This window comes from the organism of the source record quoted next, unplaced genomic scaffold (genome assembly GCF_019419815.1).
Source record: "Pyrus x bretschneideri cultivar Hongxiangsu unplaced genomic scaffold, Pyrus_bretschneideri_v1 Contig79, whole genome shotgun sequence".
Classification (NCBI taxonomy): domain Eukaryota; kingdom Viridiplantae; phylum Streptophyta; class Magnoliopsida; order Rosales; family Rosaceae; genus Pyrus; species Pyrus x bretschneideri.
In genome coordinates this window covers 276,145-302,733 of record NW_025999819.1, presented here as the reverse complement: position 1 = coordinate 302,733, position 26,589 = coordinate 276,145, and the positions used below count along the sequence as shown (strand labels likewise).

General features: G+C 35.2%; 1 protein-coding gene and 1 long non-coding RNA gene across 2 annotated transcripts; one reads left to right on the top strand and one right to left on the bottom strand.

Annotated features, from left to right (window-relative positions):
* The first annotated feature begins 7,948 nt into the window (after nucleotides 1–7,948).
* On the top strand, nucleotides 7,949–11,927 carry LOC125472999. The gene is made up of 3 exons (XR_007254937.1): nucleotides 7,949–8,429; nucleotides 9,298–9,476; nucleotides 9,635–11,927. It is a non-coding gene; the product is annotated as an uncharacterized LOC125472999 (long non-coding RNA).
* A 6,783-nt stretch (nucleotides 11,928–18,710) lies between these two features.
* LOC108868623 lies at nucleotides 18,711–22,455 on the bottom strand. Its single transcript, XM_048575178.1, has 5 exons — nucleotides 22,329–22,455; nucleotides 20,260–21,729; nucleotides 19,876–19,959; nucleotides 18,855–19,736; nucleotides 18,711–18,715 (listed from the first exon to the last, which is right to left on the bottom strand). Exons 1-5 carry the CDS (start codon nucleotides 22,453–22,455, stop codon nucleotides 18,711–18,713), a joined length of 2,568 nt encoding a protein of 855 aa, XP_048431135.1.
* Nucleotides 22,456–26,589: the final 4,134 nt, after the last annotated feature.

Here is a 26,589-nt window from a genome sequence, read left to right as displayed (position 1 = left end):
TAAATAGAGACACCACCATATAAAGTGAGTATAAAACAAATATAGGGACAAAATGAATCTCCAATAGGTTGGAACATGAATCCTTCAAGTATAAAAACTCATCGGATACTTGGTATATGTACCCACATATAAGGACTGTATAGGGATTGAAATGGTGGATCCATTGTACAATTTAATTGGAAAAGGTGGCCCACCAAACTGAATGTTGCTATGCAACATGATTCCCCTTATTGTTGACGCGTGAGTAGAGTTTTAGTTGTTGACAACAGTTGACGCCAGCTACAGGCATGAGTCCCAGTCACATAGGCTTTGTCTTTTTTTTTTTTCTTGTCAACTGTTTAAATTGGAGGGTCTAGATTGATTCTTACTTTTAAATTTTTTTAACCATTCAATGATCAACAACTCCAACTGAATAACCATTGCTACTCTATCTCTTTTATTTCAAACGCCACCATTTCTATGTTGAAGGATCAACGACAAGTTGTAATTAAATTTTTTTACTGTTGAAAGATCAACGACTAGTTTTGATTAATTTTTTTACGTTGAAAGATCAACGGCTCCAATTAAATAACCGTGACTCTCATGTTGTTCTCTCATCCCTATAAATACCAAATTATTTAATCAAAATTTACCACAACTCATCTTCTATGCTCAATTCACTCTTTCTATATAATTTATTTTGCTTAGTTTGTTGATTTATTTTATTCATCAATGGCGGGTTCAAATGATGCTTAAATCAAGGGAGGAAATTACTCTGTTGAAGAAGATGTTGCCCTATGTCGTGCTTGTATAATGATTAGTGAAGATCCTGTTATTGAGAATGACCAAGCTTTAATGAAATTTTGGGATGAAATTTTGGGAATGCGTTTTCAAGGTATTCAACGAGATCATGGCCGGCAAAGAGAAAAACGAGGTGCTAAAAGTCTTAGATCTCGATGGTATAATACAATCAATTCGAAGTGTACCAAATTCAATGAGTATGTCATGAAGATAAGTCAAAGACCTAGAAGTGGGATAAGTGATTTTGATGAGGTGATATTTTGATTAAATTATATTTTGATTAGTTACTTGCACAAATTACTTTGTTTCATTTTTTGTGAACTAACTTAAACTTTTTTATTTTTGTTTTTATTTTTTTATAAATCATGCATAGATAAAATGATGCAAAAAAAAAAAAAAAAAAAAAGTATCGTGAAAAGGTAGGCCATCCTTTTCACATGGATCATTGTTCGGAGATTACAAAAACTTTAGCAAAGTGGCCGAACAAAGATGGTTCCCAATCCTTCCCATCTCAAGCGTCTCCATATATTGTCGGGGATGACGATGAATTAGAGACAGTTCTTAAAACCCAAAACCTCTGTCATAGGCTTATGGCTAACAAAAGGACTAAATACAAAATTGAAAAGCAAAAGAGAGGGATAAAGGTAGCAAAGTTGCTAAATAGATGAGAGAATTCAAAGAATGTTTTGAGAAAATGGCAGGCTTGAAGACAATGTTGGCCTATACTTCTCATATGAGTCCAGATTTAAAGGTGTGAATTTCATACCAAAAAGGAAAATAAAAGAAAATAGACAGCTCGTACTATAAACTTTGATGATGACTACCACCCCGCAATGTCACATCCTTGCTCGGGATGTGGTGGGTCCTCGGCTAGGTGTCGGCCAGCACGCCTCAATTTAGGGTCCTAGTGGATCAGGGTGTGTCAAGCAACACCATTATCACCGCCATCTTAAAATATGTGATAATGTATTTCTTATAATCTAAGTATTAAGCTAATGTTTTGTTAGTTAGGTATTAAATCAATGTATTTCTTTTAATTAATAGAATGCTAATGTTATCTTATCTTCCATTTTCCTTATATTCAGATACGATTTTCAAATTCCAATAAAAGAAAATGATATGAATCTAATTAACCCACAATCTTATTTTCCAATATGTTAATTAAATTGAGAAACCAAACAACAAAGTGAGAAACTAAATCCAAAAAAAAATTCCAATACCAGAAACGCTTAACTATGTGAATGATGTGAGAATTATACGCACACAAATTAAACCCTCTTTTTATCAATTGTAGTGAAGAATGTAAGTAGGGATCGTTCTGGACCGGGGATTAGGAGGGATTGTTAATCACTTGGATTTGACTCAAAAACGTAATAACACAATATAAAACACTATACTAGACTCAAAGAATGCAAAACTAAACTTTAAAACACCAAAACAAACCAAAAGACTCAAAACAGCCCCAAAACACTCAAAACTGCCTTAAAAACACAATCTGGGCAGTTTTGAACACTAGACACAACTTTGGACGAAAATTGGTTTTAACTTGACCTAAGACACTTAAAAACACAAACTAAAGTGATTTCTAACTACTATGACTCAACAAAGTAAAGGGGGATTGGTTTTGGACGAATTTAAAAACAAAACTTAAACTTTGTAAAACGAACAGATTTTAAACGAATTTGGATTTAATGAATGGATGGAAAGCTAGCTAAGGGGTTCATCTCCACACATGTTATACTTGCACACAAAACGATTTCTAATTGCTTTTCAATAAACCATGAATTCTCAACGCCCCAGATTAACCGTGAATTGCACTAATTAACCCTCAGATTTTCCTAACGTTATTGAATTGGATGATTGCATACGACAACCCAAAACATTCCCCACAAGTCCCCTACATGATTGCATAATAGAGATACAAGCAAGAATCATTAAGTTCTATGAAAACCATAAGCATTGACGAAGCACTTGTTACTATGATTGCATGAAACTTATGCCAAGAATTTACTTAACGCGATTGAGATCATCAACCTTTACTACTTGTGAATATAATTCCATAACGATTAGGTGAAATTTCCTTATATCCTAGCATCCAATTTATGCATGAAAATTAAGCGTGCACTCTCAACCAACACACACAAATCAATGTAATTCACATAGATAAGTAAATTGAATTCACAACTTATGAAATGCAATTAGAAGTAATCAAATCATATTGCAAGCATAAACATGTGTTTCGAATCCCCCCTAGCCAAGGGGGGGTTTAGTTCCTCATACGCACAAAACAAAGAGAATTGAAATTAAACATTGAAATCAAAGGAAAAGAAACACCTAGAAATTCCAGCGACGCGAACTCGAATTGCATGAACTTCCGAGCTTCCTTCTCCTCCTCCTTGGTGCGGCAAGGGTCTAGGGACAGGTTTTAGGGCCTTAGGTGTATGGATGTATGGTTATGGAGGGATGTAGTAGTGTTTAGGGGAAGGGGATGGTGCGGCCAAGGTCTAAAACTAAGGAAAGGGGTGTTTGGTGGCTGCGGCAAAGTTGTGGAGATGTTTTGACGAATTTATGGAATGAATGAATGTATATGAGAGGTGGTCCTCTGATCTAGGGGTTAATATGAGTATATATAGGCACTTAAAACCCTAGGGTAATCAGATATGGACTTGAATAACCCAAATCAACTAGGAAATAGGCTTAGAAAATCAGAAATAGAGAGGGATAATGCTTCCTAGGTGCGGCAGGTATGGGATAAGGTGATAAGGTTTCTAGAATGCCTTGCAAGGCAAGGGAAATCATATTTCTAGAAGGGTTTGGGCGCCACCTTTGTAGGAGATAAGATAAGGTTCCTAAAATCATGCTTTAAGTGCCAAATTTGTAGGGAAAAAGGGATAAGGGTGCGGCAAAGCTTAGGGATAATGTTTAGGGCTTCTAGAAAGCCCTAAAACTAAGGGGAATTGGATAAAACCCACGGCAAGGATTGGATAAGGTGCCCTAAATGGATAAGGACTCCTCATTGTACTTGGAAACTTTGCCTATTAGGATTAGGAAACCTTGTCTTCATCATTCCTTCTTCATCTTGGACTCCTTTTCCTTCTTGGACTTGGAAAACTTCTTTGTTGCTTCTCTTGAAACCATTTGGATTTTGACTTTCCTACTTCAAGTAGGAAACCTTGTTTGAGTAGGAATCATCATTCTTCTAGGAATCCTAATTCAACTAGGGAACCCATTTCCATTAGGGGCTTTCCTACTTCAACTAGGAAACCTTGTTCAAGTAGGAAACATCATCTTCAAATCTTCAATTTCGTCCATCCTCTTGGCTCTAAGCATATGATGTCCATTCCAAGCTCTAATTTGCTCCAAAAGGCTCCAAAATGCATCCTTTTGCATACTTTGCCCTTAAAACCTGAAAATACATAAAACTAGCTTAAAAGACTACTTTACTAAGGAAAAACACTTTAAATGCACAAGAACAAGCTAAACTAAGGTGCATAAATATGCTCCTATCAGTGAACGTCCACAACTATCCATTTTTTCTAAAAAAAACAAAAAAAAAAAAAAGAAAAATCATGCATAGATAAATTACTCATTTCATTTCTCACACATCAAAATCGTTGTCCTCCCTCATTTTTCTCAGAAAACAAACAACCAAACGCAATTCATATACATTTACTAATTCTTTTATTCATTTTAAATTACAAACACACCAATTACGTACTTAACCAACAACAGTTAACTAAATAACATTACAATGATATTTCAAGTTACTTATTGAAAGCATAAAAATTTGATTTGCAAATTATTTAATTCTCCACTCTTCGTTTGATCCAAAAGGGTTCAACTAGATTATTTTGAAGAGCAATGTGGCGAACTAGATTTGTGATAGCGTTGTGATGACGCAGATATTCATAAATAGTTGAACGATCTTGTTCAATTTTAACTGGGGCACTATTCATAGTATAACCCATAGATAATGAAAAACTTCCAATAGAGTCATGAACATGATCATCATCAAGGCCATCTTCATCACACTCGTCCTCCATGATGATATTATGAAGAATAATACAAGCTTGCATAATTTCAGATATCATATTCAAATGCCATTTTTGCGCATGTCCCTTAACAATTGCAAAATGAGCCTAAAGAATGTAGAACGCTCGCTCAACATCTTTGCGGTAAGCCTCTTGTTTCATGGCAAATATTTTTTTTCTTTTCCCCAATAGGCTGTGTGATTGATTGAACAATGGTGGTCCACTTTGAATAGGTACCATCTACAAGATAGTATCCTCGACTGTATTCTTTTCCGTTAATAAAATAGAACCATTGGAGCACGTACTCTAGTATATAATTAAATAAAGGTGAAACGTAGTAAAGTACGTTGAGATCGTTATGGGAACCTGGTGATAGGAGCATATTTATGCGACTTAATTGGCTTGTTCTCATGCATTTACGTTGTGTTTCTTCAGTTATTTTAATCTTTTATGCCATTTTCGTGTGTTTCTAGGTTCATATGGCTAAGGAAGCAAAATGGTGCATTTTGAAGCATTTTGGAGCAAAATTGGGCTTGGAATGGATAGCATATGTTTGGAGCAAAAGGATTGGACGAAATTGAAGGGCCTTGTATGCACTTAGGACATACAACAAAGGGCCTAGCCCATTCTCTCTTATTCTCTCCCTTATAGCCATGCAAAGAACCATCCATTCCATCAAAAACACACCTTGCCGTGCCTCTTCAATCCCATTTCCAGCTTTTCCCTTTGCATTTCCCTTTCATTTCAGCCACATGTATTCATCATTGCAGCCACCATTCACTCTTCAATCCACATGCATTCATCATCATTCACCCTAGCTGCCACTCACATGCATTCACACACACTTCACACAAACAACAATCACTTCAAACCATGCATAACAATTCCAGCACCATCAACACTTTGCCGTGCATCACATGCATTTCTAGCTTCCCATTCCATCATTTCAGCCACACTTCCACATGTATTCATCATCCTTCACCATAATCCTTCCCTCACATGCTTTCCCAACAAATAAATCAGCCAACACATGCACCCATCACCCAAAACAACACCTTGCCGTGCACATGCATTCCCTTTTGGCAATTCCAGCTTTCCACCAACCAACCTAGCTATTTTTCACATGCATTCCCTTCATCATTGCAGCCACATTCTCTCACATTCTCACCCATTCTCTACCTATAAATAAGCATCCATTGCAGCCACAAAATTCATTCAATTCTCATTCCCACACCTCAATTCAACACACCATTCCACACCATTTTCCCCTTAGAATAGACCCCTAGCCGTGCATAACTTCCCTTCCACTTCCATAACTTCCCTTCCATTTCCACAACTCCCCACTCCATTCATACAAATACCACATCCAAACCTATCCTTAGACCTTGTGCCACAACGAAGAGGAGGAGAAGAGTGCCTAAACGTTCATACAATTAAAGTTTGAGTTGTTGGAATTTTTAGGTGTTGCTTTTCCTCGATTTCAATGTTTAATTTCAATTCTCTTTGTCTTGTACGTATGAGGAACTAAACCCCCCCTTGGCTAGGGGGGATTCGAAATACATGTTTATGCTTGCAATATGATTTGATTACTTCTAATTACGTTTCATAAGTTGTGAATTCAATTTAGTTATCTATGTGATTGACAACTTATTTATGTATGTTTATTGAGAGTGCACGCTTAATTTTCATGCATGAATATGACGCTAGAATATAAGTGAGTTTCACCTAATAGTTATGAACTTATATTCACAAGTAGTGGAGGTTGCTTATAAACAATCGCGTTAAGTAAATTCTTGGCATAAGTTTCATGCAATCATAGTAACAAGTGCTTCGTCAATGCTTATGGTTTTCATAGAACTTAACGATTCTTGCTTGTATCCCTATTATGCAATCATGTAGGGGACTTGTGGGGAATGTTTTGGGTTGTCGTATGCAATCATCCAATTCAATAACGTTAGGAAAACCTGAGGGTTAATTAGTGCAATTCACGGTTAATCTGGGGCGTTGAGAATTCATGGTTTATTGAAAAGCAATTAAAAATCGTTTTGTGTGCAAGTATAACATGTGTGGAGATGAACCCCTTAGCTAGCTTCCCATCCATTCATTTCCGTCAAATTCGTATTTACAATTTGTTTTCTTTACAATCTGTCCATTTTAGTTTAATTTCGTCAAAACCTCAATCCCCCCCATATTTTGTTTAGTCTTAGTCTTAATCTATCTTATTTTGAGTTTTGCATTCTTTGAGTCTAGTATAGTGTTTTAAACTTGTTTTTACGTTTTTGAGTCAAATCCAAGTGATTAACAATCCCTCCTAATCCCCGGTCCAGAACGATCCCTACTTACATACTTACTACAATTAATAAAAAGAGGGTTTAATTTGTGTGCGTATAATCATCACATCACCTGGCACTCCAAAATTAGCATGCCATATCCAAGTATCGAACGATGCCACATCCTCAAGAATGGTTGTTGTGCGAACATGGTGACCACCTCCCATGTAGAAAATAGCATGAATGTGAAAGAGATAGAGACCTCACTTGTATAGTGAGAGGATAAAAAGATGGATAACAATCCAATGGATGAGATTGAGATAAAAAAATCTAAGCCAATGGTTGCAAAGAGTTAAAATCTTATCTAGATCAGAAATAATTGATCATAACACAAGCATGACATAATCTAATAACGAAGCTATGGCATAGGCATGATGTAATCCAATAATGAAGCCATTCTAGTTACTTTTTTTTTTGAAGAAAAAAATTTGGTGTCAAAATCTAAATTTTTTTGGTCAAAATGTTCACAAAAATATTTATGACAACATAACGTTAAATAAATTAAAAAAAGTTAACGCAAAAAAAAAAAAAAAACAATTTGCACCTAATCAAAATATCACATAATACTGTAAAAACCTGAAATTTAGGGATAAGGACTCTCCCATTGAAGACAATATTCACTTAGGTACACAAAAATTCTTTTTAAATATTTAAATGAGTACTCAAAAGTGGTGATGGAAGTCCCTATGAGTCCCTAAATAGGGATTCCCATTGGAAATGCTCTAAGTGGCACCTTTCTCACATTTATTGATTACATCAATATTTTTTATACGAAGAGGAGGGGGAGTTTGGCCAAGCCACACAATGGGCAACCTAACTTGGTATTGAATTCGTCATCCATGATATTCAAACCTAAGACCTCTTACTTCTAAGCGAAGAGGAATACCATTAGACCTTAATATTGAGTGGCACTTTCTTAGATTTAGAATAAAGTAATTATTGAGGAAAAAAAACGAAAAAGAATGAAAACATGAATTAGACCAACCCACCAACCCAATACAAAAAGGCCCAACTTTGTACAAAAGAAAAATCAGAATAAGAAACCCCCAAAATGGGGAACAAAAAAAAAAAATCCCCAACATTTGTGACTTCTGTCGCCTCGCAGGTTCTATCTCTGGTCCATTGAGGTTCATCATTCATCAATTTTGATTTCCCAGAGCAATCAAGAAATCAAGACTCCCCATTTCTTCTTATGATTTAATTTCCACTCCCCTACTCTGACTTGATTGACTTTCCGCTGCAAAAATTTCTTAGGAAATATAGCATTGTTTGGGCTTCTAATTCAAAGGTAAATTTTGCTCAGATTGCTCTTCTCTTCGGCAGTTTTTGGTTATGCATTGTTTCAGCTATTCGGTAATCAAAACCCGTTTCGAATTGCTGATATTTTGAAGGTTGGATTGTAGAATGTACTGATTGGGTAGGAGAAATTGACATTGTAATATTCTCTCCAATACCAAAGAATTAGTCTTGTTATCAAACACATTAGTTTAGTGTGTAGACTTTCACTTAAACCCAGTACGGTGAATTATTGAATAGTTTCTTAATGTTTTTCAATACAATGCTAACAATTTAGTGTTGTATGTAGTAGCTAATCGAATCACCGATTATGCAATACTGATGTCCTTGACCAGAACAGAGTACCCTTCTCAATTGCACTGTCGTTGCAAAATCAGTTTGGCATAATACATAAGTGATGGAAATTTCGTAATTAAAGCGAAATCCCCATTTCAATTGCATGGTAGCTATAGTGCCACCCTCCCCAACTTTAGAATAGAGTATTAAATAACGGGTATTAATTCAAAATTGAAGCACTCATTCAAAGCCAAGATGAATAGTGCAATTAGAAATCCAACTTTAGGGTAGATAATAATTTTTATATATTTTTTTAGTGAATAGATTTATGTTTTTTGTGTGATATTGGTTTGATTGTGAGTTCTCCTCAGTTGAAGATTTGGATGTCTAATTGTGAGTTTCATATTATTTTAGGGTTCATATTTATTGAGCAATCTTTGTACTTGAAATTAAGAATTGTGGAATGAAGCTAGTTTAGATTTAAAAATGTTAAATGCAAGATGTGATCGCATCATTGACAACAAGTTTGTTGCAAAAGCTATTTTGTTTAGAAGCAAATGACAACTTTTTGGCTTTTGTTTTAGGGTGAGTTGAATTGCTTGAGTTTGTCCGAGGGATTTTTGTTTTATTTTGGGGTGGAAGCATCACAACCGCCATCAATGAAGAATCACACTAGGCTCTGGCTTAGAACTTTTGACACAACAGAGGAAGTTGCTTTGGCCTACGACAAGGCAGCTTACAAGCTCAAAGGCGACTTTGCCAGGTTAATTACTTTCACCTTCGCCATAATAGCTTTGTCTTCGGAGGCAGATTTGGCGAGTACAAGTCATGCATTCTTTTATCGACATTGCATGAATCGGGTTTATGTTTTTTATTTTTTATTTTTTTTTATTTTACTGTTTTTCCCTTCAAAAATTTCAGGAGTTATGGTGTGTTTGGTTATTGAGAAATTGTGGGAAGAGATGGGAAGATTTGGGAACGCCATCATTTTCTACGACATGAGTGACAAGGCACGGGAGGTGTGGTCGAAGGTAGGGATTGATGTGGTGTGGTCGAAGGTAGGAATCGAGGGTGGCTGAGTGACAGTGGAGATGAAGGTGGGCATTTCAAACATTTATAAATAATCACATCTTTTTATTATTTTTTGTCCAGTGGTTCAAGCTTGACATCCATATCATCATACATATGGGGTTTGCATTTGCCATGTCATCATTTAACGGCCAAATTAACAGAAAATTTAACGTAGGTCTGACAATGCAATGAATTCGTAAGTCTTTTTCGATTTAATAGCAATAACAATTACCCTTTCCTTACTATTGCTTTGGTAAAACGAGTGAAATTGCTTTTACCTTAAAAAAAATATCAGTACACATGGAATATTGAAAAAAAAGAAAGCAAACACATGCCATGATTTTTACGGGTATGTACAAAGTACAATCATAGTGACGGAGAGCGTGAAGTCCAAGTCTCATACAGTGGCCATGACCAAGCGGAAGTAACACGACTTTTTCATTTTATTTTTTAAAAATGGATCTGTTAATGGCTTTGCCATGACAGTCCACCATTCTAGAGGTTGGAAGAGCACATAGGCATTTCAACCTTCGAGAGCCAACATCGTGTGATTCACCAACGCTAGAAATCGAATCAGAACGTGCAATATCAAATAGAGAGATTATATTCACACACTCTAAATTACTTCTCCCACACCCCTTTAATTTTGTAATATTTTCTACACACCCCTAGCACTTGATAAATAAATATTAAAAAATTAAAAGGTTGCGGGAGAAGTAACTTGGGGTGTGTGAATATAACACACACTAACTTAGCGAACCGATGCCCAATTGACAATCCTATGATTAGGACCGTTTTAGGAATGAACATAAGAGAAAGGTCTCTTTGACCTAACTTACTTAGATCACTTCTTTCTTAGATTGAATACATTCCATGGATTCTGTTATTGATAAACACATGTTACACTATATAGTGATTAACAATAAGTTTTGATTTTTCATTAAACAAATAAGAGTTTACATCATAAGTATTCCAATAGCTATTAGATCAAATGAGTGGCTTTAAGGGCATACTTCCAACATCATCAACTTACGGATTCGTTGTAATGTCAGGCTTTCAATAAATATTATGCCAATTTGGCCATAAATTATACGTGTCAAATGTAGGGCCCATATTTTTGCTGATACGAATGTCAACTTTAAGTCCCATGGACAAAAAATAATACAAATTTGTTATTATTTATAAATATTTAAAACTAATAACAAATATTATAAAATAAGAAAATAATTTTTCACTTTGGACCATACATCCCCACCTTCGTCATTACAGTCACCCCACCACCGCCTCAAATCCTCATTACTCCTCCCCTTTCCTCACTTTGTTCCCTTCTACCTCCTCCTCCTACTACGATTTTCTCTCTTTCCAAAACCAGTCCAGTTCCTACAACAATGGTTGTTCCACCTCTCCACGAACCAAGTTTTTTTAGACAAGTTCTTTGAGCAGCATCACCAATAATTGCCGTCAATGAAGAATCACACTAGGCTCTGGCTTAGAACTTTTGACACGATAGAGGAAGTTGCTTTGGCCTACGACAAGGCAACTTACAAGCTCAAAGGCGACTTTGCCAGGTTAATTGCTTACACCTTCGCCATAACAACTTCATCTTCAGAGGCGGCTTTGGCGAGTACAAGTCATGCATTCCTTTGTTGATGTTGCAATGAATGGGGTTACGTTTTTATTTTTTATTTTTTATTTTATTGTTTTTCCCTTCAAACAAATTTCAGGAATTATGGTGTGTTTGGTTACTGAGAAATTTTGGGAAGAGATGGGAAGATTTGGGAACGCCATCATTTTCAGCGATATGAGTGACAGGGCGCGGGAGGAGTGGTCAAAGGTAGGAATTGAGGGTGGCTGAGTGACAGTGAAAACGAAGGTGGGCATTTCAAACATTTATAAATAATCACATCTTTTTATTATTTTTTGTCCAGTGGTTCAAGCTTGACATCCATATCAGAATACATAAGGAGCTTGCATTTGCCACGTCATCATTTAACAGCCAAATTAACAGAAAATTTAACGTAGGTCTGATATTGCAATGAATTCGTAAGTCTTTTTCGATTTAATAGCAATAGCAATTACCCTTTCCTTACTATTGCTTTGGTAAAACTAGTGAAATTACTTTTACCTTAAAAAAAAATCAGTACACATGGAATATTGAAAAAAAGAAAGCAAACACATGCCATGATTGATAGGAGCATATTTAGGCGACTTACTTAGCTTGTTTTCGTGCATCTATGTTGTTAATTTATAGTTGTTTTAGTAGTTTAAGCCATTTTCGTGTGTTTTTAGGTTCATATAGCTAAGGAAGCAAAAAGATGCATTTTGGAGCATTTTGGAGCAAAATTGGGCTTGGAATGGATAGCATATGATTGGAGCCAAAGTGTTGGACGAATTTGAAGGCCTTGTATTCATTTTGGACATAAAACAAAGGGCCTAGCCCATTCTCTCTTAAACCAACCCCAAGGCCATGCATTTCCTTCCAATTCCAAAGCCCACAATCACTTCAAAAGCCATGCAAAGAACCATCCATATCATCATAAACAATCATGCACTCCACATGCATTTCCACCCTTACAAGACCCTAAACATATCATCCACACAAATCTGCCATCATTCACACATTTCTCCACTCATTGACGTGCACATTCACTCACCACAAACATTCCACATGCATTCATCAACATATCTAGTTGTCACTCACATTCATTTCTTTCATCATTTCCAACCCACATGTTCCTTTAATCATTCACACATACACCCATTCACCACCAGAAATCATCCTTTAAAACATTGCACATGCATCCATAATCATTCATTTCAGCCATTCCACATGCATTCATCATCATCATTCTAGCTTTAATTCACATGCACATTCAACATTCCAGAAATTCTCCCATGCCGTGCACATTCTCCTTTCATTTCTGTCAAAGCACATGCATTCCCTTCATAAATAATTCACATGCATTCATCATCATTACCCCTTTAATCCACATGCTCTCCCATTTCAGATTCACCACAAGAAAACACCATCATTGCCGTGCACATGCATTCCCTTCCATTTTCTGCTTGCATTTCCAACTTTGCACATCCATATATTCCTCCTCCTAGCTGTCATGTCCCCCCCATTTTACCTATAAATAAGCATCCATTGCATTCATTCTCATTCACTCTCATTTTCATACACATTTCAGTCACAAACTCTTCCATTTTCAGAATGTAGACATCAAACCACCCTTGCCGTGCTCTCCCTTACAATCCAAACACCATACTTCCATCCCCCCAACCAACTATCCCTAGACCTTATGCTACAACGAAGAGGAAGAGAAGAGGAAGAGGAGGGCCTAAACGTTCATACAATTCAAGTTTGAGTTGTTGGAATATTTAGGTGTTTCTTTGATTTCAATGTTTAAATTCAATTCTCTTTGTTTTGTATGATTGAGGAATGGAAGAAAAGAGTGCTTAAACGTTCATACAATTCATGTTTGAGTTGTTGGAATGTTTAAGTGTTTCTTTGATTTCAATGTTATAAAGAACTAAATCCCCCTTTGGCTAGGGGTGGTTTCGATGTAGCCTTGCAAAACTATTCCATGTTATTAAGTTAAAGTATTTGATTCACCAATCTGTGTTCTTGTTTCATTCACTGATTTTATAGTTTAATTTGTTTGTTAATCTTAATGTTTGATCACCATTAGGGCTGCTTATGAATTATTTGATCAAGGTTATAGTACACATCATGCTTAATCTTGGTAGACATGTGAATGAATGAAGAAACTGCTATGCATACATCCTGCCATGTGATTTCTTTGATTCATTGAAGTTTTCTTGTTCTTAATGGATTCTTACTTGCTAATCTAAGTTGAACATCACAACTAGGTTGCATATTAGGAGTACTTGATCACAATCACACATCAAATGGATGATCATAAATAAGTAAAACGAACCCTAGTTGCAGATTGGAGAGTTGAATACGTTTTGACTTAACAAACATGGACTTGGTTTAGCAATGGTGAAATCGAATCCCTAGCTTCATCTCCATTGATACTATCTCATTTTATTAGTTGTTGATTCATTTATTTGTGTTTACTTCATGTTCTTGTACTTTCAAGTTACAATACCAAATCTGCCTATTTAGACTAGTTTGATTCAATTCTTAATATGCCTAGTTTGATTACATTTTAGTTAGAAAGTATCTTAGTTTGTGTTTTTAAGCATTTTGATTCATTCTATTACTCAATTTTGTCCAAAGTTACCAAAGTGCTCAAAACTGCCCAGAAAGTGATTTTAAGGCAGTTTTGAGTGTTTTGGGGCTGTTTTGAGTCTTTTGATTTGTTTGAGTGTTTTTATTGTTTAGTTTTGCATTCTTTGAGTCTAGTTTAGTGTTTCAAACTTTATTTTACGTTTTTGAGTCAGTTTCCAAGTGATTTTGCAATCCCTCCTAATCCCCGGTTAAGAACGATCCCTACTTACATTCTTCACTACAATTGACAAAAAGAGGGTTTAAATTGTGTGTGTATAATTCTCGCATCAATGATTTTTACGGGTATATACAAAGTACAATCATAGTGAGGGAGAGCGTGAAGTCCAAGTCTCATACAGTGGCCGTGACCGAGGGGAAGTAACACGACTTTTTCATTTTATTTTTTAAAAATGGATCAGTTAATGGTTTTACCACGACAGTCCACCATTCTAGAGGTTGGAAGCGCACATAGACATTTTAGCCTTCGAGAGCTAACATCGTGTGATTCATCAACGTTAGAAATCGAACCAGGACGTGCAATATCAAATAGAGAGATTATATTCACACACCCTAAATTACTTCTCCCACACCCTTTTAATTTTGTAATATTTTCTACACACCACTAGCACTTGATAAATAAATATTAAAAAATTAAAAGGTTGTGGGAGAAGTAACTTGGGGTGTGTGAATATAATCTCCCTATCAAATAATGGTCTAAACTTCGTCGCCAACTATTGAGCTACCTCGTGATGGTTATGTAATGCAACTCTTTCGACGAATTAGATTACTATATACAAGCATATGCCCCACACTTTGTGTGTGAATTTTTTTTTAATTTTTAAATTTTTAAATGGGAAGGAGAAAGGGGGAAAAATGAAATGTGGATTAGAGAGAGAAGTTTTTTTTTTTTTTTTTTCAAAATTAGAGGGGCGTGACTTTGAAAAAAAACAATAAAATTTAGTTTGTGTGAATTTACTTTACTGTCCATGATTTTATTTTATATTAAAAGATAAAATTGTATTTTTATTCTCCTTTAGTTAAGACTAGCATGAATGCCCGCGCTTTGCTGCGGGTTTTCAGATGATGAATAATATTCATAGAAAATTGATTGAAAATGCTTCAGTAATACAATTGCATTCATAAATGTAGCAAGTCAGAGAACGTATGTTTAACATGAGTAACGTTTACAAAACCACATATTTACACAATTATCTCCAAATGAAAGAAAAAGCAAGATATGGGTGAATTGATCCATAAAAAAAGTAATTTCATTTACATTGCTTATGTATTAAGTCAATATTGAGAGTCAGTATACAATCAAAATTACTTGAACGAAAGTTTACGTTGACAAAAGTTGCAAGGACGAAATATAGTGTCTTTGCATTAGAGACTGAAGTACCATGCAGTTTACACATATTTTGTTTGTTCATACAACATGACAAAATACATGTTCTGCAAGGGTTTGTATCATTCCAACAGTTGCAAAACATAATAAACATGTTTTTATGGTATGTACATTAGCTGACTTTAGTAGTGGAATGCGCAAAAAGTATATGTCCATGGTAGTGGGATGACCAAAAAATATATATCTTTGATCCTTTGCAGTAGTCCATCACGATGTCTTCCATAGTTCATTTCTTTGGCGAATGAACATCTCCAACACTGAGCAGCAAAATAGAACAAAAAATTAAGTAATTGTCCAAGTTGGCATAGATTATTGTAAACAATATGTCACTATACCTATCCTTGATTTTCTTTGTCTGTGATCTACTTCTTAAAGCACTGATCGAACTTTTGTCTGTAGGTTCAACTTTTGGGACAACCAAGTTAGAGAATTCCGCTAAGATTCTGGTTGAATTAGTAGACAGTGGTTGACTTCCCTCATCATGTTTGCTGTGAATACATGTCAAATTTAAAAAAGATGGAAATGAGCATTATAAAGTGCATGCATGATGTTTTTGTTTAATGAAATACCAACATTACTTGAAAAGGGAAAATTAACCTGTGAGCTTTTGAAGGTTCATTTTCAACAAATAATGTTCTTTTTACACCCTTGTTTGTTGCAACTGATTGGATTCGTTGAGTCTGGGATTCAAGGGTAGTAAAAGGGAGAGGGGTTGTTGCATCAATAACTTGTTTTTCAATGTTCCTAGCAGGTGTATGCGGTACAATTGAACTAAGCTTTGGTTCAACTGATGTTTGTTCCTCAATTATTCCATGAACAACAAAGTCGGTGTTGCCAAACTCATTGTTTTGATTACCAAAATGGAGTAGGAATTTTTTTGTGCTGCCAACCAATTTTTGGAGCTGCGGTGGCAACACGGAAGAGTCATCATAGCCTTCTTCTATGACCAAAGAGTGGCAAGAAATACCCAGAAGTTTTTCAGCAGTCCTTCCAATCACTAAAAAGTTGAATTGATTTGTGGCATCATCCACAATAAAATTCATCTTAAACCTAAATAAGAGATGAAAATGTCATGAGATGTGTTTTGCAGTTTAAAAAATTTGCAATAAAAACGATATTGATTGCAAAGAGATGAAAACAACGTAGAAAGAAGAAATTAGGAAATTACCATGGTTCAAGCATTTTTTTGAGCAATCCATGCTCAAAGCATTGAAAGGTTCCATATGTATTTTTCACACTTTTGTGGCAATACGGGCACGACTTGTACCACCATCCATTGGTCAGATCGTAATCGACAATTGTTGCTTGACACATGAAACTTGTATTCTGATATGATATAAAATTTTCAAATACAAATGACATTTTGAGAACAAAATCACAAACATGACATTTGCACCCTATAAAATGCATTTGCACGCAAAATATAAAGTAGAATACAGATTTTGGACATGAAATGACATTTGGAAAATGTATATTGAATCACGAAATATAAATTGTTTAATTTTTTGTGTTGAAGCTTACAAATGAAGAAACAAACAAACAAACAACATGACACTTTGTATACACAACACAGTATAGACTAAGAAACAATGTGATTTCCAAATTACAACAACCAATCAATTGCAAAGTAGTTGCAAAATACAATTGACAAAATATGAGATAATTGAGTGATGGTGGATTGACCTTGTTTAATGTCGGATCAAGAAGAAGCAATTCTTCAATTGTCTTCTGTTCTGAATCAACCATAGCAGTACTTTTCCCATACTTTTCAGCAAAAGTTGGTAGAATTTCAATGGGTGTTTTGAGGTATTCAAACCTGAGTTTCACATTTTTAGGTCCAAGAATATAGACTATAAAAATAAAAACGAAAATAAATATTAAATAAGATTTGTTCACTCACTTTTGTTTATATTCTGAAAGTAGTGGGATATCAGGATTGAAAATACAAACCGTTGAGCCTGTGGTTCCCAGAACAAGTTTTCCTATAAATATAAAGAAAACAATTATAAATACAAAAGAAAAGCAATAACATTTAGATTTTGTTAAGGTATAACCTTTATATTTCTTCACTTTGAGTGAAGTCAAAACAATGAAGACAGGAGGTGAAAGCGATTTTAATGCATCTTCTTGAAAGCTTGTTGCAGTTTCTGCCCACAGGGTAACTTTAACTTGTTCACCTCTACAATTGCAAAATGGAGTCAAAACTATTTATGTAACTTTTATATGGGCATATATGTATAAACATGTAATCATAGTTTAAGAGAAGTATGGTTTACCTAGTATTTTGAAGTTGGAGGTCTCGCTTTTTTTCAACTCTAATATTTTGCACAGTGATGTCTTCAATTGGTTGTAAAGCCATCAGACAACCAAAAACATTTACATATGATATAGTTATAAGAATCAGCTTATTAAGTTAAAAAACTAAGAATAATGATTTTAGAATAGTGACAATAGTCAAAATTAGACGATTTACCTGTGAGGTGTACATCTTTATCAACTCTTTGGTCAAGCTTATCAAATTCAATCAAATTAAACCAATGCATTGGTATCACTTGATTTGGTTTCTCAACAGGGACTATGCTAGTGTTTTTGTTTAACTCAAGCATAGCATCGTGAGGGACAATTTTGCTTGACATTCTGTTGCTGATAACACAAAATTTATCTATCTCATACACGAACCCAACTTTTAGATGCTCCAAAAAGAATTGGATGTCCCAGGGTTTCATGGTTGCCTGAATTGCATGTCCCTTTTGGAGGGGAAAAACAAAATTAGATCGATTAATCTTTAAATGAGCAAAAAATGCATTAAATCACATATCAAATAATGTATAAAGCATGTTTTGTATGGCTATAGCATAGAGCAATATATGCATAAAAGCAAATCATACAAAGTAACAAAGTTACTATTTTATAGATTTGAAAATTTAAAGATTGACATTTGGACAAAAATATGCATAAAATGATGTAGATTTCATATATTTTCTCATATGCATTAAAGACTGAAATTGTAATACAAAACCAGATGGAATGTGAATAAATGAGAAGGAAAAATTGAATTAATACTAATTGTATGATAAATGCATTTCGACATATATAAATTTGTACCTATTTAATAATGAAAAATAAGTGTAAAGATTTAACCTCTTTGTCAACAAAGACACAGTCCAAACTTGCAGGTTGACGATCAGCTCCAATATTTTTTGTCACCCAAATTCTGCATATCCTAACTTGTAGTTTCCTTATAGGGTTGTATGGTAACAAAAGACGAATTGGCATATGCTCCATCAATCTATACAAAGTAAATTTAAAAGCAAATAAAATCTTCAAAATCATACAACACACAGATGAAACAAAGAATACATTAGAATTCTAAAAAATAGGCAAAAAGAGAAAAAGAAAAATGAATGGACAAACACAAACCAACACACCTTCATGTAAACGATTCAAAACATCTTTATAAACAATGTTCTTTGTGTATCCGTAAGGCATATCACAATCATGAGCAATCACAATTTTAAGACCCTTTTTTGAAGTGACCCTAGATAATGCAACGTAGAGCTGTCCATGAGAAAAAACTGTTTGAGATAGAAATAGCCCAACAATCTTCAAAGATTGTCCTCGACTCTTATTAATTGTCATTGCATAGAAAATTCTAAGAGGAAATTGTCTTCTTCGCAAAGTAAACGGATATTTATTTTGTGATGATTCAGTAATGATTCTTGGAATGTAAACTCTTTCACCAATGTTGCTACCCGTTATGATCTTTGCTTCCACAATTCTATCAGTTAATTGCATCACCACCAATCTTGTCCCATTACACAATCCAGAACTTTGATTTAAATTCCTAAGCAACATTATTGGCATACCTACTTTTAATGCCAGCTTGTGGTGTGGCAAACCAGGTAAGTCAAGTTGGTTTAAAAATTCTAATGGGTATAGTATATCAAGATTTTCAACATTTTCTGTTGAAGAAGACACATAATCAAAACTAAGATATGTGCAATTTTCACTAGGCACCATAGTTAACATAAAATCATTTATCTCAATCATTGTGTCGTTTCGCAGTGTAACAATAGCTCTTTCTTTCAAATATGATACATCATGAAAATTTCTTTGAAAATCTGTGTACACCGCTGAAACCATGTTTTCAATGAGATTGTCTTCAAAATCAATGAGAAAGTCTTTTGATATTTCAACCCAAGAATTTTCTTCATCAGTTGACAATATAGAATTAGCGACACTACCGTTTCCAATTTGTAATATCCCATGAGCAAAATCAGCCAACTCTTGTTTTTCCTTTTCATTCAAACCTGTTTTTGAAAGTCTCATGTTTTCTTTGAGAAAAAAAAATGGTTAAATAAGGCCAAAGATAAGAACTTGTCAACGAAGCTTCAACAATGTCAGCCTTAGTTCCATTTGGGTCAATAGGCAAAATTTGTCTAAAATCACCTCCGAAGAGAATTGGCTTTCCTCCAAATGCCAAATCATCAAAACCTAGTTTTGAACCTTTGAGAACATCACGAAGAGATCTATCTAAAGTTTCAAAACATTGTTTATGATTCATTGGTGCTTCATCCCAAATAATAAGAGCTGCATCACTAATTAATTGTGCTAGATGAGTTCCTTTTTTTATTTCACAAAGTGAACAATCTGTAATGCTAATAGGGATTTTAAATCGAGAGTGTGCAGTTCTTCCTCCAAGAAGCAAAAGGGAGGCAATTCCAAATGAAGCTACTTCCAAAACAATATGGTTTTCTGATCTAATCTTAGCTATGATAGTAGTCCACAAAAAAATTTTACCAGTCCCACCATGTTCATGAACAAAAAACATACCAGACTTATTATGATCAACTACCTTTATGACACTATCATAAACTATTTTTTGTTCTTTATTCAACTGTACAACCAACTGTGAATGTTGCTCTTTCAATGATTCAGTGTCGTAGTTTAACTCCTCTCTTAAACTTCTATTCTTAAGTCTATCTATCACATCTTTGCTTGGAATTGGGAGATGATGTTTAGATAGAGAACTATTTGAAGCAACAAACAACTTTTCTAACTCATACAAAAGAGAATTTTTAAGTTCATCCTCATACTTAGACATATCTTGCAAGCCAAAAGCATTAATCATCTTTATTGAGATGTCATCACACATCATTTTCCAATGTGCCTCAAACAAAGTTGTTGGATCAGCAACATCACAAAACAAAACTAATGTAACAAACAATTGTCGCAATTGATGCGATGATGCGGTAACTATCGCTTCTAACATTGCATTGTTCCACTCCTTGTCATCTCCCAACAGGCCAAGCAAGTTGCATGCAGCCTGAAATGTGGGTTGAAGAACACCTCTAATTGTTTTTAAATCATCAAAACAAAAGCTACCTTTTTGATAATTAAGCAATAATCTCAAATAGTATAATTCACCGGCAGCAGGGTGAACATATGCAACTCTACCTGGACATCTACCATTTTTCCTTCGGGTCCACTCTTTATTATCACTATTCCAAACATATTTTGAAGGAAATTCAACATAAAACAACTGGCGTGCATTAGGATCTTGAGTATTCATTTCAAACCATTTTGTTAACATTGTGCTTTCAAGATTAGGTTGGTTAGCAACATAGTTTAAATTATCATTGTCTTTAAAGATAACATTTTGGTCAGAAGATAGATGCACACATAATCTTTGAACAGCTGGTTCTCTAAAATGAATATGAAATTGTAACAATCTCCAAACTGCTTCATAAGGACATAAATATCTGCAATTTAGATAAGCTACAATCTCATCAAACTCTTGATCCTCAAAAACAACTCTAGCCCTATCAACACCCTTGGTTATATACTTGAAAAGATATTTAATAAGCATTGATTGACAACACGATTCAATATTTATATGAACTTGATAATTTAATAACAATTCACGATTATAAGGGACAACAAACACATTATTAAGCTTCACTCCATTTTTAACAACAAAACAATTCTCCATTTCCTTACGCTTGTATGTGACAAAACTATCAGATTCAAAAGTAGTTTCATTTGCAAAACGTTTTGGGAATTTCTTGAAACATTTTTTTTCTTTCATGCAAGGAGATTTTTCATTTGCAAGACCATATGGACCATGAATCGTATACTGTGCAACAACATCATACCCACCTTTGTCAAATTCTTCGCTAGGAATTTTAGCCGAAATGATTGAATCCACATCAGAAGGAGAATGACATTCATACTCTTTACTGACCCAAACCAAGATGTGACAATGCGAGAGACCTCTTTTTTGGAATTCAACTGTGTAAATAACTGTTTGGAGAAAAATAAGACAAAAACATGAAAACGAAGCGCCTAATGTTTATGCTCATAAGAGAAAACAAACAAATAATCTTGAGAATTGGGAAAAGCGAATAACTAACCAGATTCAATTTTGCCAAAAGGTTTTCCTGATTTTATATATTTAACCATATGATCAAGTTTTGCTTTGAAAATTCTGGATATGATGTCTGGTCTGTCTTCAGCCTTACAACCAGGTCTTTCACGTAGATCTTCAATAATTTCTGGCCACTTAGCATTGCATGTAAAGGTGATGAATAAGTCAGGATTTCCCAAGTGATGACATATAGCCATGGCATCTTGATAATTATTTATCATATACCTAGCACTGCCAGTAAATGAAGTTGGCAAGATAATCCTCTTACCAATGTCTGAACCACTTGCATTTCCGTTTTTTAACGCCTCATGAATTCCTTTAAGACGCTCAGTTCTCAAAGAACTTTGATTTGTCCTAATGAAATCAAGTCTATCTTGTTCAAGTGTGGCATATGCATCTACTAAATATTGTTGAAACAATTTGCCACCCTTCGACAGGGTGCTATCTTATCCCGGTCTATCCTGAATTTGGTAACCTAGAAATGCTCTCATAGACACCCCGCCAGTCTTGGGTTTTTCCCCTTTAAAAGCAAGATTCCAAGGAAGACCTTTGGTGTATCCATCTTCACCATATGGGAAAAGAATAGGATACTGAAGAGCCATATATTTAGGATGCAACTTTGTTATCCTTTGTAGACCAGTCGCCTTGTGTTCAATAATAATATCTATTTCGGTGTGAAATTGACCGATATCCCCAACAATTAACCCTCCTATGCCGTCGCATGTTGGTTGATTATATTGGCATCATGGTTGCTTGATGTGCCATGCAAATGCAAGCGCAAAGAACTTGCTGACTGTTGATTAATTCTATCCCTTGCAAGTCTAAATAATTGAACCAACTCATTACACTCATCTAACATTTTAATGAGCCCACCAACAATTTGTTCGTCAAGTTTTGAAGATGCTTCAGAATGAGGAAAACAACCCATTAAATGATGCACCTAACCATTAATCTTAAAAACATAAGGACCTTGACCCTTGTTTATTGATGCATCAACTTTAGCCCCCATTGAAGTGAATGCCATCATTGAATTATACAATCTAACATTTTTTTTTGAAATGTGAATTTTCTTGAGAATTTGTTCGATTTAGCAAATGGTCCAAATAAGCAGGGACAGGCTTAACAGGTGGGAATTTTACTTTTTGACTCATACAGCATGCAGTGAATTGTGGCCTTCTAACAGAAGAAGCGTTTGTTTTTAACCGCTCTGTAGACCAAAATAAAGTGCCACAATATTGACATTGAAAATTTCTAGGGCCAAAATCAATATAATCTGGAACACCACCTATGAAAAGAAAGAGCGACAAAATCATCCCCAAAGCAGCGAACAAAAGTTAAGTTTTTAAAAAAGCAAAAAAAAATGCAAAGATAATTATATCGTAAGAGCGCATACGTTTTCTTTTTTTTTGATAAGCGGCTTGACCAATCACATGTGAGCTTCTAACAGAATGATCAACTTCAGTATCAGTGACCAATATACCACGCAAAGTGGCATCATGATGCGTTACGAATGTGACACATAAATTAAACCCTATTTGTCACAATTGTAGTAATGATGTAAGTAGGGATTGTTCTAACCGGGGATTAACTAGGGGTGCTAAACACTTGACTCAAATAAATAAAACTAATCTTTAAACACTTAATTCACTTAACGAAAACTCAAAATAAGTCCACAAGACTCCAAATACTTAAAAACACAAAATAAGATAGATTAAGACTAAACAAAATATGGGGGAGATTGAGGTTTTGACGAAATTAAACTAAAATGCACATATTGTAATTAAGGGCAAAATGTAAATATGAATGTGATGAAAATATGGATGAATGCTAGCTAGAAGGTTCTTCTCCACGCATGTTACACTTGCATACAAGATGATTTTCAGTTGGTCTTTCGATGAATTATGAAACTCAACACCCCGGGTTAATTAGGTCCGCTTAAATTAACCGTCAAGTTTTCCTTAAGTTAATGAATTGGATGATTGTATGCGACAACCCAAAGCATTCCCCACAAGTTCCCTACATGAATTGCATAATAGAGATACAAGCAAGAATCATTAAGCATTATGAAAACTATAAGTGTTGACGAGGCATTCGTTACTATGATGAGCATGAAACTAGTGCCAAGAATTCATTTAACGCGATTGTTTATAAGCAACCTCCACTACTTGTGAATATAAGTTCATAACTATTAGGTGAAACTCACTTATATTCTAACGTCATATTCATGCATGAAAATTAAGCGTGCACTCTCAATAAACATACATAAATAAGTTATCAATCGAACAGTTAAACAAATTGAATCCACAACTCATGAAATTCCAACCAAAGGTAATCAATTCATATTGCAAGCATAAACATGGTTTGGAATCACCCCCTAGCTAATGGGGGGTTTAGTTCCTCATACGTACAAAACAAAGATAAGTAAATTTAACCAATGAAATCGAGGAAAAGAAACACCTAAAAATTTCAACAACTCAAACTCGAATTATATGAACGTTTAAGCACTCTCCTCCTCCTCTTTGTTGTAGCACAAGGTCTAAGGATAGTGTTTTGGAGGGTATTTGTATGTGGAATGGAGTGGGGAATGGTGTGAAGTGTGTTGGGGGGATGGGGAGTGTTGGAAATAGAAGTGATGGTGTTTGGATTATGCACGGGTTTTGATTTGTTTTCTGGTGAAAATGAATGTGAAAGCCACGGGTTGGAGTGTGTGATTGTGTTGTGGTAATGGAGAATTTCTGTGGTGAATGGAGGTGTGGAATCGTCTTGATGTGTGATGGGATTGCATGGTTTTATAGGGAGAGAATGGGAGAGAATGTGAGAGAATGTGGCTGAATGATTAAAGAGGGAATGCATGTGGAATGACAGCTAGGTTGGTTGGTGGAAAGCTGGAATTGCAAGGGGGGTGCACGGCAATGAATTTGTGTTAGGTGATGGGTGCATGTGTTGGCTGAATTAATGAAGGGAATGCATGTGAAAAACAGCTAGGGTGAATGATGATGAATGCATGTGGATTAAAGAGTGAATGGTGCCTGCAATAATGAAATGGAATGCTGGAAAGGGTATGAAATGCACGGCAAAAGGGGTGTTTGGTGCTGGAAATGAATGTGTTTGCATGTGAATTAAAGCTAGGGTGAATGATTTCTTGGTGAGGGGATGCATGGGTTGATGAATGGGAAAAGTTGCTGAATGATGAAAGGGGAATGGAAGAATGTGGCTGCAATGATGGTGTGGAATGCTGGAAAGCCACGGCAAAGGGGTGAATGAATGAATGTGAAAGCATGTGAGATGGTGATCTGATCTAGGGGTTAATATGAGTATATTTATGCACTTAAAACCCTAGGGTAATCAGATATGGACTTGAATAACCCAAATCCATAAGGAAATAGGCTTAGAAATCAGAAATAAAAAGAGATAATGCTTCCTAGGTGCGGCAGGTAAAGGATATGAGGTGATAAGGCTTCTAGAATGCCTTGCAAGGTAAGGGAAACTCACGGCAAGGATGGATAAGGTTTTTAGAACAAGGATAAGGTATCCTAAATGGGTAAAGTGCCCTAAATGGATAAGGACTCCTCATTGCACTTGGAAACTTTGCCTATTAGGATTAGGAAACCTTGTCTTCGTCATTCCTTCTTCATCTTGGACTTCTTTTCCTTCTTGGAATTGGAAAACTTCTTTGTTGCTTCACTTGAGACCATTTGGATTTTGACTTTCCTTCATCAAGTAGGAAACCTTACTTGAGTAGGAATCTTCATTCTTCTAGGAATCCATCTTCAACTAGGAATCCCTCGTTGATTAGGAATCCTTCTTCAATTAAGAATCCTTTGTTGACTAGGATTTCATCTTTTAATTAGGCGCTTTCCTACTTCGACTAGGAAACCTTGTTCAAGTAGGAAACATCATCTTCAAATCTTCAATTTCGTCCATCCTCTTGGCTCGAAGCATATGATGTCCATTCCAAGCTCTAATTTGCTCCAAAAGGCTCCAAAATGCATCCTTTTGCATACTTTGCCCTTAAAACCTGAAAACATATAGAACTAGCTTAAAAGACTACTTTACTAAGGAAAAACACTATAAATGCACAAGAACAAGCTAAACTAAGGTGCGTAAATATTCTCCTATCAAATTCCCCCACACTTAGCTTTTGCTAGTCCTCGAGCAAAACAAAATGAAACAAAGTAAATAAACGAAGTAAAACGAGTAAAACACAACCTACACCTTCCAATAATCGCCTCAGGGATTTCCAATGCACATGACATGTTAAAAATCGTTATCTCCACAGATTTAAGTCATATTCACACTTAAGTACATTCTTAATCATAGTCACCACATACTAGTTCACAATTAAGCATTTAAAACCATGTTTTGAATGTAGTAACTTGCCTTAGAGAATTTGCTCAATTCCTTACAAGATATGCCCTCAATTTTCACTCAGAATGTCTAACTACACATCCTAATCTAGTTATATGTGAGAAGATTGATGTAAACATGAAAAGAACACTTACATATGTTTATAACAAGGAAAGCACTTTTATGGAATGTATATGAATAAGATCTCATGAAAGGAATGCTACCAATTAGATGCAAGAACCAGGGATACCATATGCTTACATCAATTCCAAACTCCACATTATTGAAAACATAATGATCAAGATTGAAGCATAAGGATTGTAACGGGGTAAGGGTGATTGGCTAACAATGAAAGGTAAGGATAACACACGTTCTTTAAGCAATAGCAA